The 19,006-nt window shown below is 26.7% G+C and overlaps 1 protein-coding gene across 6 annotated transcripts in view; it reads left to right on the forward strand.

Moving 5' to 3' along the window:
- Wdr62 (WD repeat domain 62) overlaps positions 1–19,006 on the forward strand; it is a 75,591-nt gene that overhangs the window by 4,876 nt on the left and 51,709 nt on the right. For 5 of the 6 annotated variants that reach the window (XM_072901559.1, XM_072901560.1, XM_072901561.1 and 2 more), the window contains exon 2: positions 6,551–6,698. In XM_072901559.1, the coding sequence (XP_072757660.1) occupies positions 6,615–6,698 (84 nt within the window). In that variant the 5' untranslated portion in view covers positions 6,551–6,614. Of the gene's footprint in view, positions 1–6,550; positions 6,699–12,298; positions 12,749–19,006 lie in introns of those variants that run through there. The other variant, XM_072901562.1, reaches the window with a different exon arrangement.

Genomic DNA, 19,006 nt, shown 5'->3' on the forward strand with positions numbered 1-19,006 from the left:
ATTTGTTTTTTTATTTTTACAAGGTGGGGGGGCTAGGTCGACAGACGTTTAATAATATGAATTTACATATGCATATCAGGAAATATATGAAAATGCATTTGTTCCAATATATGTTTCAGTTCATGTGCTAAAACATTCCTATTTCTATATGTATATAATTTATAAAAGATAATATATAAGAAATCTGAGAAATATGCCGAAACGGTAAAAAATGACCGCTCGATACTTCTAGTGTTCATTGATATAAAAATTAAAAAACAATAAATATATTAATAAATATTAATATTATACAAATATTAATCAATATATTATTTAATATTAATCAATATATTATTTTAATTGTTGTTTATCCAATTAATTATCAATTAATAATTATTATTAATTGTTAAATATCGATTTAACAATTATTAATGTTAATTATTTATTGAAATATCAGCAGTGCAAATATACATGTCTTCTTAATTATTTAATTAATTCTTAAATACGTTATTATTTGGAAGTAAATAAATAAAGTAGAAAACAAACAGAAAAAATGAAATGTTTTTAATACAAGTAAATTTTTAATTTTTAAGTCACGATAAATGGATTGTAATGTGATTCTAATATTTAAAGGAGTAACCTAATTAAATATTTGATTACAAAATAAACGTCAAAGATTTTTTTATATTATTAATAACAAAATAAAGTGGAAAAATATTAATTTCATTAATAATAATAATAATAATAATTTTTACTTGTTAAATTGTACAATAATTAAAACAAAATAAAAATTGAATATATGTATAATTGTATACATTTTATATACTTAGTATATTCGAATACATATTTTATAATAATAAAGCTATTATTAATGTGTGCGATAAAGTATTTTATTAATTTAAAATATAATATAAATTTAAAATATAATTGTTGCAAGGTATACAAAATATCTTATATGAATAAATTTTTATCATTATAATAAAGAAGGAGAAACTCTTACATTAATAATACAAAATATTTTATTCATTAAGAAATAATATACATACAATGTAAATAAATCGTTATATAGCAGCACAAAGTTTTTTGCATTGAATTTTTTCACTTTTATATTTTGTTGCAATGTTTTTTAATATGTAAGTAAATAATTTCAGTATTCCCCATGACAATGGAAAAGCAACAGCTTTTATATTGTAATAATTATGTTACATTCAATTGGTGTAGCAATGTCAATTTTTTGCATTAAATTTTTTTAATTTTTACATTTTTTGTAGTATTTTTTGATATTATAAACTTTTGCAAGAAAAAGATATAACTTCAATTAATCTTTTATGTAATCTTTTAGTAGGTGTATTTATCGATTTAAATGAATTTTTTATGGAATAGATTGGAACAATAAACAATAAACAATAAAATAACGCTTCTTTGTATAAGTAATGCTTTTTTATATAAATAATTTTTTATGTATTAAAATATCTTTTTACATAATAATTTTTTTAAGGGGCACGGATGGATTTAGCTTCTTTTTCATTTTTTTTTTTTTTTTCTTGAAAAGGTAATTTTTTCAAGGATTATATTAATTTTTTTTTAGTGATATATACACATGAACTGAACTGCAAATATCTTATTTGAATTTTTAGATTATTGGATCGTAACATGTAGAATGATTAGATTTCTAATAGACTTAATTAATTGATGGCTTTATACGTATTATGGCTACGTTTGGTTTTGGGTGTTACGCGCTATCTTCGACATATAATGAGAAATAAAGATAGAATGACGCTTATAGCGTGTGAATGCCCAAAACGAACGTAGCCTATATGTAGAAAAAACAAAAATTTAATCTATATAATGTATAAATTACTGTAAACTGAATATAAAAATGTATATTTTATATGTCATTGCATACATATACAAAGTGTCCCAAAAAAGGTAGGTCACTCCTGAGTATTTCGAAAAATATAAGTTTTATCAAAAAATGTTTCAAATAAAAGTTATATAATTTCAAAGAGACCATAAGATGATGCCATTGGTTTAATCTTAGATAGTCGTTTGAAGGTTACATGAAAGTCACTTTCAATTTTTTAAATGGAACCTCCTATTTTTTTATTGTATATTTTTGTAGCTTACGTCGAGAACTTTCCAAAATACTATAATAAAGTATTTTTTCATCAAGTACTTTTCGAGTTAAGAGGCTAGAAAGTTACAATATTTTGACATAAAATACAAAATAGCTTGTAAAATGTTCAATTTTCGGTAATTTTACCTTAATTATTACACACAGAATAATAAGACAGATCAATTAGTATAAAGAAAAACACATAGTTGAAAAAAGAAAGAAAAAAATATGAATTTGCAACGAGCAATTACTAATTGTTTTTGCAGATGGAACATCGCATTTTTCAATTTCAATATTATTTTCTCATGTTAATTATGAAAAAATAATCTGCTTTATTCTTATTCTCAAAACAAAATACTACTCATGCAGACCGATATTTGCCTCGTAATCTGCATTATGTATTTATTCAGATTGCAGATTTTATTATCAACAGTTTCTTTTGTTATTTATTCCGGTAATATCATTTGCATTTAATTAGGAATTACAATGGAACAACGAACATATGATAATATCACAAGAAATTAGAAGTTAGCGAAAATAGAATCGTATTTAATATTTGATTGCATAAATGTTTTTTACATTAAGTTTTATATTAAAAGTGAATATTAGTAAGCATTAATTAATGCAATTTTAATGTTTTATTTTATACAGGAAAATTAAAAATTTAAAAAAATGAAAATTAAAAACATATTTTGTATTTTGTTTGTACCTATTTGTTTAGTCTCTTATTTGAAGTACTTGTAGTTTATTTTATAGTTTTGGTTACATTATTGGTAACATATGATAATATCACAAGAAATTAGAAGTTAGCGAAAATAGAATCGTATTTAATATTTGATTGCATAAATGTTTTTTACATTAAGTTTTATATTAAAAGTGAATATTAGTAAGCATTAATTAATGCAATTTTAATGTTTTATTTTATACAGGAAAATTAAAAATTTAAAAAAATGAAAATTAAAAACATATTTTGTATTTTGTTTGTACCTATTTGTTTAGTCTCTTATTTGAAGTACTTGTAGTTTATTTTATAGTTTTGGTTACATTATTTATATGTTTGTTTCTCTATATTTTCTTGATTATAAATTAATATCCTCTAATAACTTTTTTTAATCTAGATTATTAATTAATATAATTTTTTTTCTTTAAAAAATTTTTTTTATTTACTTTATTCCGTTGTTAATAGCATTGTGAAAAAATGGTTTGTCATTTTATTATTTTTTATTTTTCTGATTAATTCTTTGTTATATGTTTAATTTGTTCTGCTTTTCTAGGCATAATCTGTATAAATTATCTTCCTGCTTCTAGTATCTATTTATAAGTTTTTCATATCTGCAATTAAATCTTACTAAAATTGTTTAATGATCTTTCTCCCTTTGTGCTTTTTTAAATAGGAACCTAGCAATATTATAGTACAAAATTTTTTATAATTTATATTTTACATTCTGTGTAACATTGATTATGTATAAGAGCAAATGCCAGGTTATATAGTTGCAATAGATGAAAAGATGTTAGAAATTCTAAATGATATTGGAAAAGAGTTATTGTAGTCAAAATTAAGTATTTTTAAGATTTTCAGGATTCTCTCAAATGGAATGTATTACGTCGATTTTGGTTAATAAAATATTCATAATTAAATATTGAATCTATCGCCAAAAAGTTGTGAATTAGATCATTGAAGATCTATCAATAATTATAAATTATATTCATTCAAACTTAAAAGTCTTTTAGGTCATTAAAAATTAGAAGATTAGAAACTGCGAATTAATGTCAAAATTGACAAATTCAAGTCGTAACATAAATTTTTTGTTTATGTAACCATGTCTAAAATTATTAGATATCTTTAAATTTTTTTTATTTCTCATTATATAGGTCACAATAAATATAACACTAATATAACACTAATTTCAGCTGACTGTTTATGAAATATTCAAACAACGCATAAAAACATTTTATCTGCTTAACAAATTTAAGGTTTGAAGAGACCTCTGTCGGTTGGAGGTTTTCTGCATATTCCGACCAAATATAGAAAAACATTAAAAATATGATTTTCGTAATTAGTAGCATCAATTCTTTGATGCTAAAGAGCAGTTTTTGTGATAAAGAATTAAAGAAAAAAATCATAATTTGATAGACAGTGATGTAGTTAGTTGCGGTTCAAAGTACATGACCACGAGTTCTTTCTTATTTATTATAAAATTTTTGAGAGTCAAATTGCAAAATCTCTTTATCACCACTTCTAGATTTATAAAGAATATATTAAAAAATTTATAAAGAGGTGTTGTTTTTTTCAAGGCGGGATATGCAGAAAATAGATGGCCAATTCTGACAATATAAGAAATACGTCAAAACAAAATTCAGGTAAAATACTAATTTTTCGAGGCATAGTTTGCTGACGAATGTTATTATCTATACCTAAGGTGCAACAATGTGGCTAACGATAGATTATATTGGTAACACCATATAATAAAGAGAGACAATGACGCTGTCTCTTTTGCAATGGTGTTTATACGTATATGAACATACACAATATATAGAATGAGAGTACATTTTTGAAAGGTTATAACTATGACGCCGAAATTTGTTCGTCACTTTTGTCGACTTAACGTAAGATAATCTTTGCAAAAATAATTTGCAATGAATAAAATTAAGTTTGTTTACCCTTATTTAGTTCAGGATGTTTTGAATTTTAGACAAGAACAGATCTACATATGTGAACTTAGCGTCCGACTTTAAAAAAAATAAATTTTAAATACGGAAAATGATTGCATTTGTAGTTGTTTGTAGTAACAATAATTTCGTTTGTAGTTTTAACCATAAACAAATTTTTTATTTTCGCAAAATGATTGTTGTATTTAAAATTTAATTTTTTTTTTAAATCTCCACTTGCGTTCGATTTAGAATCACTTGTAGAGTTGTTAGTGGTGATTTTACTTTTATTTATAGTTGCACCGTTCGCGAGATATAATTATTTAATTGCGCATAAATTGAGTCCCGTAAGTAGAATTAAGATGTCTTGAAAACAAACAAAATTAACTTATATTAAATTATTTCAATAATTCTCTCTCTCTCTCTCTCTCTCTCTCTCTCTCTCTGTCTCTCTCTCTCTCTCTCTCTCTCTCGCTCTCGCTCTCGCTCTCGCTCTCGCTCTCGCTCTCGCTCTCGCTCGCGAACAGAGTGCCACTACAAAAGTAAAAACAGTACAAAAAACTACAAACGATTCTAAATCAAGTCACGCAAGCGGATTTGAGATATTTTGAAAATTTTAAAAATTCATTTGTTGTGTAATTGTTTGAATAATTATATCTCGCTAACAATACAACTACAAGCGAAAGTAAAAACATTACAAACAACTAGAAAGTAAAAGTATTATAAACGACTCTAAATCGAGTCTCACAAGTGAATTTGAGATATTTTGAGAATTAAAAAAAAATTCATTTTTAGCGTAATTGTTTTAATAATTATATCTCATGAACGGTGTAATTACAAACGAGAGCAAAATCACTACAAACAATTACTCGCAAACGGATTTAAGATATCTCAATGTCGAATGCGAGTCATTTAAAACATTTTTTTTTAATGGATAAAATTACAAACGAAATTATTGTTAATGCAAAAATTACAAACAAAATGCTATGTTTTCCGTATTAAAAATTTATGATTTAAAAGTCGGGTACTAAGTTCACGTACGTGAAGGACAGAAAAACAAAACAAAAATAGAGTACAAAATTTTTTCAAAAACAAAAAACACAATTTAATATGCATATACGTTTATTTAAAATTAATTATACTCAATCATGAAATCATACATGAAATAAGCGATAGAAGTCAATAAGCTTCTGAATATTACAGTATAAATTACACAGAAAACTATCTAATCATGCGCGAATTAAGAAACGAAAAAAAATAGATATAAGATTTTCTATTAATTAAGTAAATTTATTAAAAGCTCCTACTTTGGGTCATCCTCAGTAATGTATACAAATTGTACAAATTAATATATAATAAAGAAAACTAAATATAGATAAGTAGATAAATAGAGAAAAATCTAAATATAGAGAAGTAGGTGCAAATTATAAAAACAAAAAAGAAAATATAGGTACTTGGAAACATATTATATATTGTATCATGTGGTTGAACGCATACAGTATCTTAAAATTCCTCACAAACTTTCCGTTATGAAGAACCTCTCACCAATTCCAGCTGTTAGAAAAGTGATACATTACAATGTAAAATATACTGCACATTGCGAATAAAAAATTTAAACTGAATAATTATATAGATAGTTTGTATTCAATAATGTAAAATATTTCCTATAGTTATGCGTTTGTTATTACAACTGTAGAGAAGAAATAATTCATTTCTTCTCTTTATAAAGATGGAAAGTCGCTTATCTATTTTTTCTCGAAAATTATATTTAATGTGAAAGTTACAAAAATGTTACTTTTGTTACAGAAAATGAAATGAAATCTGAGTGTTTATTCAGAGATGAAATCCTGAGGAAACGGAATCTACTATTATGATGGACCCACCACTTACGAGCAAAGTTCTCCGAGCCCCTAATTTAAAGAGAGGTCAAGAAAATATTAGGATACAGAATAGAGTAAGTGATGATAATGATATATACATTTTATATATTATACAAATTAATATTTACATATGTGTATTGAAATATATTCACGATAACATTAATGAAAAAAGTTGTTGTGATATTTTGTTAGACATCAAGATTTTTTTCTAATAAATATAGAAAAGAATGTATGATTCCTTGTTTTTCTCATTGTTAATGTGAATCTAATGCCTAACTTTTTAAATTTTTTTATACATTTTGCAAATATGTCATGCGTAAACAAGTTACATTATTACTCATTATATTATTCGTACTACTTACATCTTCTTTTTAACAACTTTAAGTCTTACAAATTTTCTATGCTTCTATTTTCATTCTTTTTGTCTTTATTTGTAATTTTTCAAAAATACATTATAATTATGCATATGTATATATGTATATACTACATAATACTAAATAATAATAATACCAAATAATAATATTAATATACTAAATATACCAAATAATACCAAAAAATTGCACAGCAAGCTATTACTTTAATATATTTTGATGTATACATTTTATATTGATTAAACCTGTTTTTGCTACAGAAATCATGATACCAGAAAAAATTTTAATTGAAAATAAAAATTATGTATATTCAGGCATGCTGGAAATTATTTCTTGAATTACATTAATTTATTACATTATTAATTATCTATGAATAAATATGAGTTAAACTAAAAAGTTGCATAATTTTAAATGGGATATAGAATTTCTGTTTTCGGTTGTGAATGTAATAATTATCGAGTTATAGCATGGATTACGCTAGCGCTGCTTTACTTGTATATAAAACAGGAACGAGATAGAAAGTGGCCACGGACTCCTCAAGATACGGTAGATTTTTGCCAATTGGTGTTGAATGAAAATGGCAAAATCAATCAAAAAGCACAAAGTAGCCAGTCATTTTTAATATCTTACAAATATAGAATAGAAATAAAATTAAAAATTTAACAAAAAATAAAAGTAAGGCTAATAAAAATTAAATATATATGTAAAATTATTAATAATTAATAAAATCATTTTTATATTTTATATTAATTAAAATTTTATATATTTTTACTGACAACAAATTTTAAAAAAACCGAAAATAATATTTTACACACTTTTCACATTAAATCTTGTTGACATAGCATTACAAAACGCAGTTGGAAAAAAATTCAGCTGCTATTTTCCAATGTCTATTTTGTTAGGTCTTTAGACGTAACTATAGTGGAATAGTGAGCTAAGATATGAAAGAAAGTAATAAGTGTGATGTATAAAAGGAAAGAAATATTTATAGAAAAAGTGAAACAAACGAAAGAGAGATGTGGAAACACAGACAATATAAAAGAGAGATGAAAAAAGAAGAAGGAAAGACAGAAAAATAAAAAAAAATAAGGGAGTTCTCAAGGGAGAAAAAGTTGAAAAGAAAATAATTGAAAACGACTTAACGTGAGAGGAAAGGAAATTTAAGTGGAAGAGCCAAATTGGCTAAAGCAAAAGCAAGAAAGTATGGACAAAGGGAATAAAGAGATATATAATATAGGTAGAAGAGAAATATGAGATGAAATGAAGAGAAAGAAGTAATAATAGAAGAAAGGAAAAGAAAAGAAATGAAACTGTAAAGAATCAGGAAGAATAGAAAAAGAGGAGAGAAAAGTAAGGAGAGGAAAGAATGAAAGAAAGAAAAGATAAAAGGAAGAAGGAGAGAAAGAAGGGTAAAATAAAAAAGAAGAGTTATTGTGGAGAAAAGAAAAGACGATATGGAAGATGATATTTTGGAATATGACGGCGATGAGGAATAAGAATAGAGAATATTGGAAGAAAATTGAAAAATAGAATTTGATGACATTCATGGAAATATGGTTGAATAGAAAGGAATGATAGAAGATAAAGAGCAAACTGTTAAAAGGATAGAAGTAAAGAGTGTAAAACGCAATTAAAAAAACAAAGGAAGAGTAATTGTAGGATTGGTAATAAGAATTAGGGAAAGAAAATGTGGTATTAGAGATAGTAGAAAAGAGATACTGACTAGCAGGATAAAAGTAGAAGTAAGGAAAGGAGAGAGGAAAAGTGGAAGAGGCATGTAAGGGGAAAAGAGTACTTAGAGGAAGGAGAAGTATTTAGAGAGAAAAGAATAAAAAAATAAAATAAATGAAAGTGATGAGAGTAGTGAGGGATTTTAAGAATGGTAGAATAAGGGTAGCGGAGAATAGAATTATGTTGGAAAATAGAATAATCTGGAGAGTAGAAGGTCATATAGAAAGATAAATAGGAAGAAGATTAGTAGAAAAGAACTATGTATACAGGGTGTTCCATTTTAAGAGTGCACCCTAAATAACTTTCTTGTTTTTTATTTTAGAGAAAAATGTTTCAGACAAAAGTTATATGGTTTCGCGGGGGCCATAAAATGATGTCATTGGTTTGACTTTTGATAGTCGGTTGAAAATCACGTAAAGGTCACCTTCAATTTCTTAAATGGAACATTCTATATATTATGGCATACTCTTTATAACTTGCCTCGAGAGCATTCCGAAACACTATAATAAAATATTTTTTCATTAAGAATTTTTTGAGATATAAGTTTTTAAATAATGTAGATAAGCTACAAGAATATGCAAAAATATATAGAGTGTTCCATTTAAGAAATTCAAAATGACCTTTACGTGACTCTTCAAGGTCAAACTAATGGCACCATCTTATATCCCTCTAGAAACCATACAACTTTTGTCTGAAACATTTTTTCGAATTTTCCATATTTTTCGAGATATTTGCCTGGGGCGATTAAAATGAAACATTTTGTATATATATGTCGTAGACAAATGGTTATTTTAAGAAAATAGCTTTTGACTAGGCAAATGGTTATCTGGCTGTACTGTCAGCCTTGGTAGTTTCTGCGCTTTCAAGTTTTGTTATATTTTTTTATGGGGACGGGGCTTCGCACTCTATCCCCTTATACTTAGATGGGAATCTAAGCATTCTTTTCCAAGATGTACTTTTTAGTACGTACACGCCAGATAGCATTTACCTAGTCAAAAGCTATTTTCCTAAAATAACCATTTGCCTACGACATATATATATAAAATATGTATCTCTCTTTATTTTAAGTAATAATTGTAAGAATGATTTACTTATAATAAAAACATGTCAAAATTAAGCGGTCCATCTGTACAATGTTAAATAAGTCCATATTTTATTTATATAACTTTTGTTGTTAACTTTTTAATAAAGATTTGCACTCTCTTAAAAACTTTTATATATATATTTCATTTTTACAATACTTGTGTCGATTGCTAAAAAAAAGTTGCGTTTTCAAAGGAGCACTTAATCATAAAATCTTACGATAAGTAACTTTCGGTACAAAAACTGCTTAAAAATACATATTACACTGAAAAAAAGGATCACGGATTTCATTATTATGTTTTATTTTTATAATCAATATATTTTAATAATATGATATTTAATTAATGTAGTTTTTAAAATAACATTTAATAAATATATTTAATATATTTAATATAATTTAATAATAAATATATTTATATAATAAGATGAATTCGATCATCGAGAGTTCTACAAAAATACAAATATTTGCGCGATTATAATTCGTAGATAATTTTCTTTCCAGTATATATGTATACTCAAGAGATATACAGGGTGTCCGGTAATTGGTGATAAATCTGCTAATGGCAGATTCTCGAGATCATTTGGAGGCGATTTTTCCTCAGCGAAAATGTCGAGACATCAATAATTTCCGAGTTATAAGCAATTGAAAAAAAGGTGCTTTTCGCAAACTAAACTTTTTGAAGTTAAAAAATTATCAAAACTACATTCTTCAGTTAATTTCAGATAGAGTTTACTGTAATAAAATTTTAATTTAAAATTTAATTACAAAGATATATAATGATAAAAATTGGAAATTTGCAAAAAATGATAATGTCTCTTGAGACTTTTGCTGAGGAAAAATCGACTCCAATGATCTCAAGAATCTGCCATTAAGGGGTTAGACCACCTTGACACTTTCAAAAAATCGAATTTTTTTTTGTTTAAAATATTCCTTATAGTCTTAAAAATGATATATATTAGACCCGACTTAGAAATCGCAAAGGAAAATGATATTTCGAGTGAGTCTAGTGAAGCGCGTCACCGTGTTGCGCTACGTCGTATAAGCGGCTTATTGAAAGAGCTTGTTACCTGCAAAGGGACACTAATTCTTATGAATTTTTTTTTGTACCTGTACATGGCTCTGCCAAAATTTTGACCGTTATTTTATACACGAGGTCATAGAACGAGGTTATAGAACGAACAGACGCCAAACGACGTTCAGCGTCAAAAATTGTTACGAAAAACTTTAAACGCGTTTTTCTCGAAACAGCATTTTTCAAAACGGCGGGCAGCATAACTTCGCCAATTTTTATCCGATCGACTTGAATTTTTATCCAGGTCTTTATTTCAACATTATCTAGGACTGTACGTAGGATTTTTGTGATATCTTAAAAATTCTCGCCGCTATCGCTTTATTTCATTCAAATTTTTGAAGCCAAAAATGACTTTTTTTCAAATCGTTGTCATTTTAACAAAAATGCATATTTTTCAAAACGGCTACGTACATCCCTAGTTTTGAATATGTAGAAAATAATATATTTCTGTTTTTTTGTTCTACGACTAACCAGTGCTGAGTAATTGTGCCCGCCGTTTTGCATGTCGATCAAAACCACGTACAAAAAGATAGCCATCACGCGCTTAATTTTTATATTAAATACTTTAAAAAATATTTTTTATATTCTTCAATATACTCATAATAAACACCAAAAAAGAATTTTTCCTTGTACAGTATAGTTTTCTTTAAAAAAATTCTTAAAAATGCTTTAAAATTTGAGGCTCCAAGGTGGTCTAACCCCTTAACAGATTTTTCACCAATTCCCGGACACCCTGTATAATCGAAACATACACGTGTAGAATGAAAAAGTGCAGCAGTAGCAGCAATGTTAATATAGCAGACAGTCAAGTGTAATCGTGAAAGAGAGTGGGGATAGTCGGATGGTAGTGAACTTCTAGAATACTCAGTATAGAATTGGACGTTCATCGTCGCTTTTCTACATCATTGTTTTCCGTTATCTTTTTTTTTTTTTTTTTTTTTCGCTTATTTTTCAGGCTTACAGACGCAGAAATTGTCTCATTATTATGTAAAATTTAAAATCAACTAAGTGTTAAACTGTTTTGAACAAACTAAATTCTCTTTCTTTTGGCGATTTAAAAAATGAAAATATAAGATATACCTTTGCGTATGCCATTTATTGAATTTTACATTCCAGAAAAGCGTTTACGATGATATAGATGTGCATCTTTTCTACATATAAGGGAGTACGTGTTCCACAAAAGTAGATATACCTTTACTTTCTATTATTTTTTATAAAATTTTTTAAGATATATATATATATATATATATATATATATATATATATATATATATATATCTGTTTTTAGAATTGATATATTTAGTTGATATATTGCAAGTATACATAAAGAAGAAAAACATAATACATAAAATTTGAACATATCATTGCAACAAGGAAATAATAAAACAATCGCAAAAAAAATAAAATAAAATAAAATAAAAAGAAAAGTCATACAATCTTATACATTTACAATATTATTGTAAAAAATGACATCTTAAGTTACACCACCGCTTTTTGTAAAATGCTTTTGAAAACTCCATAAATTGGTGCAAATAAAAAATTGCAATTTAAAACACGGTGCGTGTGTAAAAATCAGTGACTGTGTTAACAACCTGTGTGATAACTGATAGTAAATCTTCATTGAAACCGACTAGACTTTAGAAGACAGATCAGGATGTGAAGACTATACTCGTTCGCACGAGACACCTGGTGACCCAGAAACTGCTTTGTGTACGTGTATGCACGTGGGAAATGTAAATGTGTGATGTTGGCGGTGAAAATGGATATGTGAAATAAACAGAGAAACCGGTGTTAAAAATGGCTTTAATATCGCCTAAAAACAATTCGTCGATTATACACGATAAGGAGAATACTCCAACCTACGATGTACGTATGTTAGTGTATATGTATACAATTTTCTTTAGTGATTATCGCATTGCCATGTTAAGTACAGCTCTTATATTACACATTGAAAATCGACTCTCGCCGCGCGGAAAATATTACGTCGACAACATTGTAACTGAGGATTGGAAATCGTCGTTTGATGATTATATACACAGTGTCCTGGTAAAGGTAGACAATCTCTCGTGGGCATGTAGAGTAAGTAAAAATAACCCCATAAGTTCTTATACAATTTTTTTCTAAAATGCATTTCTACCGAGATATTTGTCTTTAAACTTTAAGTCTTTTAACTTACTTTAAAGCCGGTGAGTTTTTTATTTTTAAATTATGTTTTTAGATTCTTCAAATCTTTCTCTAAAAAAAAAGGTATTCTTGTTTCATTTCGTTAAAACTAACTGTTTTCAAGAAAAATGCATTTGATCGATAAAAAGTAAATCTTTAGTCGTAATAATTGAATAATGATTTTCAAAATGATACAATATTACATTGTGTATTAAAATTATTTGAAAGAAAATGAATTTAGCCAAATTTACAAAAAATGTTCAAAATGACTTTCACCGACTCTAATGCATTTCCGTGCACGACAAATTGATAACTGCTGCACCCACCATAATATCCCAAGATTATTTATAATTTCATTTCATTTCGTTTGTAATTCATTTATAATATATAATTTTGTAATTTAAAAACATAATTTAAAAATAAAAAACCCACCGACTTTAAAGTTTTGTAAGCTAAAAGACTTACAGTGGATCCGATTCTGGCCCTCCGAGATGATATTTATCACTATTTTAAAGATCGTCACTTAATAATAAAAAAAATTCTTATACATTATTAAGATCTACAGAGTAATATAAATGTTATTTAAGAAAAATAATTTTTAAATTTAAACTTTAGAGACAAATATCTCGGTAGAAATGCATTATAGAAAAAAATTTTATAGGAACTTATGGGGTTATTTTTACCTGATCTCTACATACCCACGAAAGATACATACCCACCTTTACCCTGTATAACACATGTCGTTAATTTTTGGATTATCACTTTTGATATCTATAAGAGCATATTTATATAACAGTAATTTTTGGAAAAAAATTGGACTTATTATTTGCAAATTTTACTGTCTTTTTCTTCGACAAATCATAATTATTGTATTAGGAGACTAAAATAACCTGTGTGAAGTTGGCACCTCATTTTTAAAAAAACTATTTTTTTTCTTAAGTTCTGAATGCACCCCAAAGAGTTCTAGAGTTTTCTAAAATACACTTAATTCGAGTGATTTTGATTAATTAAATGCAAGTGATTACTGATTAATATTGAAATTGGAGACACGTTAAAATATCAATGGTTGATAAAATTTCAATAATTTTCAATAATAACGAAAAAAAAGAAAAAAAGAGCAAGCATATAAAAATAAATTTATATAGTTGTATATTATTAAAATATATACACAAATAATATTATTTCTAAAATAATTTAGTTCTAAATAGTTTATTGTGCTTTTTTACGTTATATTCATTATGTATATTCATTATGTATACTGTTATAAAATATTTAATTTAGAAATTTGATTTAAATTCCTCAGATTAATAAAAGCTAAACGAGTGGTAGTGCGTTAGTTTCCAAGAAAATAAATTTTTTTATATTTTGCTCGTGTATTTATTATATGTTATATTTTACTCGCAGTCTTATTTATGCTACTGAGTGACACGATTAAATCGTCAATACATGAAATATAATAAATATAAAAATAAAGTTAATATAAAATATAATATATAAAAATATAATATAATATAATATAAATAATAATAATAATATAAGTATAACGATATAATAAATAATAAATAATAATAAAATATAATCGATATATAGTACGAAATATAATGAAATATAATACATAAAAAAATCGACATATGCTGCTCGATTATACTATTGAGTGAGTAATGCAACTAATTGTGAATTGTGTATTCACCTTAACAATTCTTTACGTAATGTTAATAAATTAAATTAATGCAGATTTATCTTGTTTATTTTTCTTGCTCAATGCCAATATAAAAAAATTGGAAAAGTGAATATTATTAGAGAGAAATGATAATGATATCCGATTTGATTTTTCCAATATGGTCCTGCCAGCTTCAAAGCGGTCAAGTAAAATAAATTAAAAATATTTTAAACTCATTAATCATATTAGATAAACTAGTTTTAATACAGATCGTTGAAAAACTCTTGAGCACTGCTACAATAATCTACAGTCGGACCTCTTATCTTACGACCCTCTTATGCTGCGAAACCTCTTATCCTACGACAAAAAATCCTCTCATGCTACGACCGCGAAAGGGGAATTATACCCCCACTCTCAAATTTTTGTCGTAGGATCAGAGGTTTAAGGGGAAGATTCCGGACCAAAAATGTCGTAGGATAAGAGGTTTGACTGTACATTCAAAAATAGAAAGTACCATTTAAAAAAATATTGATGAGAAAGTCACTCAAGATCAAGTTCATATTTTCATCATGTATTCCTCTTGAAACCATGCAACTTTTATTTGAAAAATAATTTTTTACGAGTTACAGAAGAGATTAAAATGTATTATTTAAAATGAGAAAATGTCATTTTTTACAAATTTCCAATTTTTACTATTATGTATATATCTTTGTAACTAAGCCTTAAATTAAAATTTTATTACAGTAAAACTTTACCTGAAATTGAACAAACTGAAGAATATAATTGTATTAATCTTTTTAGTTCGCGAAGTTTAATTTGGCTTCTTTCTTAATCTCTTATAACGAATAATTCTGGATATTTCAACATTTTCGTTGAGGAAACATCATCTTCAAATTGGTCATTAAAATTCTTTTAATATTGTCCGATGGTTTTAGGACAGCTTATATATAATATATATATATATATGTAATATGTATAATTGACATATGTATAATTACTGTTATGTTTTTCAAAAGGTTTAACTTTTAAAATATAATTTGATATAAGAAATAAAAGCATGATATATAATCATTAAAAAATTATTTTTTCAAACCAATTTAAAAAATTCAAAAAAATTATCCAGTTTATCACGCGTTTATTCAAATTGTATAAAAAATATTTTATAGTGTACATTTTACTATTCAAAAAAATATACGGATATACGTGATGTTAATTTTCCTCGGATGTCATATTTTAATATTCCATAGATGCCCAATTTCTCCGAACGGTTCAGTTTTGTGGTGATCTGAATATAAAAATGTCATACACATGAATAAGTTATGTTCATTTATTCGAGTAATAAATATTTATTACATAACAATATGGTATACAAAACTTCATGTAAAGACTACGATGTAGATCAAACGAGCAAACTTTTAAAAACAAAACTCATTGAACATAAAAATCATATTAACAGAAACACAAAAATCTGTTATTATAGACGACAGACTGAATAATCATGAATTTAACTGGAATAATCTGGAAATCTTGGATGCGGAGTCTTTTCTGACTTACATTATATCAGTTATATTTTGTACACTCTATATATGTGTACACAAGAATGTATATGTATACATATATTATAAACTGGACAGTGTGGGATGGACTCCACTTTGCATGGAAACTTTAAAACCCATATTGAACTACATAATGATTTACAAAAAACAAGTGTTTTAATGTTATTAAGAAAGAACAATATATATATAAAATTATACCCTAGCATGAATTATCTCTTTACACAGGCTGGATTGAGTTTGTTTTTTGAGGGACAGGGGCTACGCCCCTCTCCCGCCAACACATTCAATGTCAATTACATTTAAATAAATAGATTCATTAAAAGTACGCATTAAATATACATGATATGGGAAAATTATGTCCTATTTATCAAACTTTTTTTATTTATAACTTTTTGATAAACAACGAGCGACAGCTAAAACCTTTTGAAGGTAACTCAGAGTGGTGACCTTGACAACATATATCAAGGTCAAAATCATTGAAGGTGCCTTCCCTGAACTATATAATTGCCAAAATTTCCTCTGAAAGTATTCTTGCAAACGTTTCGTCTAAGAGATATTGACTTCTTAAGTTACAGAACTATAGGAATGAATAATGTTGAAATGTCTCTGTTTTTGTTTTGAAGATAGAAGGTCATTGATAAGCTTTTGTTCTCTTGCAAAGAAAACACTCCTCATGGTAGAGGTGCTCGACAATGGCTTAATATTCATTTTCCTGGAAAATGGATCGGTCGTATCGGATTGGGCCTGTAGCTTGGTCTCCACGTTCACCGGATTTAACGCCATTAGATTTTTTGTATGAGGTACTCTCAAGCAAAAAGTATATAAAGTGCCTGTTAATGACCTTCAATCATTACAACGGAGGATAGTGTAAGCGTACGAAGAAATTATGGACGCACAACGCCAGTTAGCTATTCATTCTCTCATGGATAGGCGCAATGCATTGCAAGCCTATCATTTTGAACAAAATATTTGATAATTAAATTATGATAAAGCAATAAAGAGAATAAACCAATATTGTTTCGATACTATTTATTTTTAGTCAATTAATGTATATCATTTTCAATAATAACTTCTTCCTTAGGATATTTCTTTAGGAGATATGTCATTCAAAATTTCCATCTTATGCCAATCAAACAGAACAATCGTGATTGAGCAGTCTATGGTTGTGATTACCAAATGTTGTGTGGTATTTCTCTTAATATTGTTTTGTTCCAAAATTTAGTCTTATGTGGCATCAAGCGCTGATCTTCCTTTTGATAAAATTTTTCATTACAATGTTAGAAATTGTATTCTTGGATGCCAAATTCTTCAGCAAGTATTTTACACACTAGATACGAATCGATAGCAATAAATTCGCACTTCTTCAATAAATTTATTGATCGTTGTGATCTTTAAGTAGCTTGCTTTTGAATTATGTCATTTTTTTTCTGCTTTTAAAGTATCATCACATGAAAACTTGTGCATGTGACAAACATCGCCGTAAGCTTGACATTCAATTGCTTTCATTGAATGTTTTATCAAGTTTAAAATAAAACTTAATGATTGCGTCAAACATAATCAAGTAATTTTAATTTCAGACAAGTAGTTTTTGAAATATACGGGCTGAAATGACAGTATTATTCACTTTTTATGTAACGTATAACTTTCAAGTTATTCAAGGTGTGCAAGTTAGGTGTCTCATTCTGTATTATATACTATAGATCCACCGAGTCTCATTCAAACATGACGAAACCTGTCGCGTTACATAATGCATCACAAATTATATGCGAAAGAGACCTTGTCTCATATTGGTTCATTACGTCATTACAATACCATAAAAACATGCTATAGTATGCGTCTTATCCGTTCAGTCATTACTTGCACTATCGCAGTTACATGTTGAACTTAGCAAATGATTATCGCAACGAAGCTCTTTATTTCTTCTAGATATAGTGTTCTAATCATGTTAATCGTATCTTTAAGTTCGTGATGCAATTGCGATGTTATATTTGGATTATACTATCAAATGGGATTAAATTTTCTGAGATTGTAGTTATTCTAATGACTTTCTTAGTTTATTATGTTTCATTCATTTAATCCTTGCGAATATATATATATATATCCAAAGTGAGAAAAAAATATGGAAACTCCGAAAAATTTCGAAAAATATAAATTTTACAAAATAGAATCTAAGGCAAAATCAAGGAAGGATCCGGTCATTTAGGCAAGATTTATTCATTTTTTTTATTCATTTTATATTTTATATTAAAAAATATTACGACAAACTTTAAAATATCTCAGGAAATTCTTAACCAAAAGAAGTTTTATTATAGTGTTTCAGAAAGCTCTCGAGCTACAAGAATATACAATTAAATATAGAATGTTCCATTTAAGAAATTAAAGGTGACCTTCATATGACTATTCAAAATCAAATCAATGACACCATCTTATGTCCCTCTCGAAATCATACAACTTTTGTCTGAAACATTTTTCTGTAAAACTTATATTTTTCGAGATTTTGTACGGTTTCCATACTTACTTCATACATACTTCCATACATACTTTTTCCTCACTCTATATATGTATATATGCATGCACATTCGTATGTACATACATACGTCTGTGGAATTAAATAAGATTACTGGAAAATCTCGTAGAATAGTAATTTGCCTTTTGTATGCATTCAAGCAACTAATTTATGATCATCATAATACGATCTACAATATTATTTGCTTGTACGCATTTCTATATCAATGGAGTCTTGAA

The sequence above is a fragment of the Anoplolepis gracilipes genome, chromosome 11 (genome assembly GCF_047496725.1).
Source record: "Anoplolepis gracilipes chromosome 11, ASM4749672v1, whole genome shotgun sequence".
Classification (NCBI taxonomy): domain Eukaryota; kingdom Metazoa; phylum Arthropoda; class Insecta; order Hymenoptera; family Formicidae; genus Anoplolepis; species Anoplolepis gracilipes.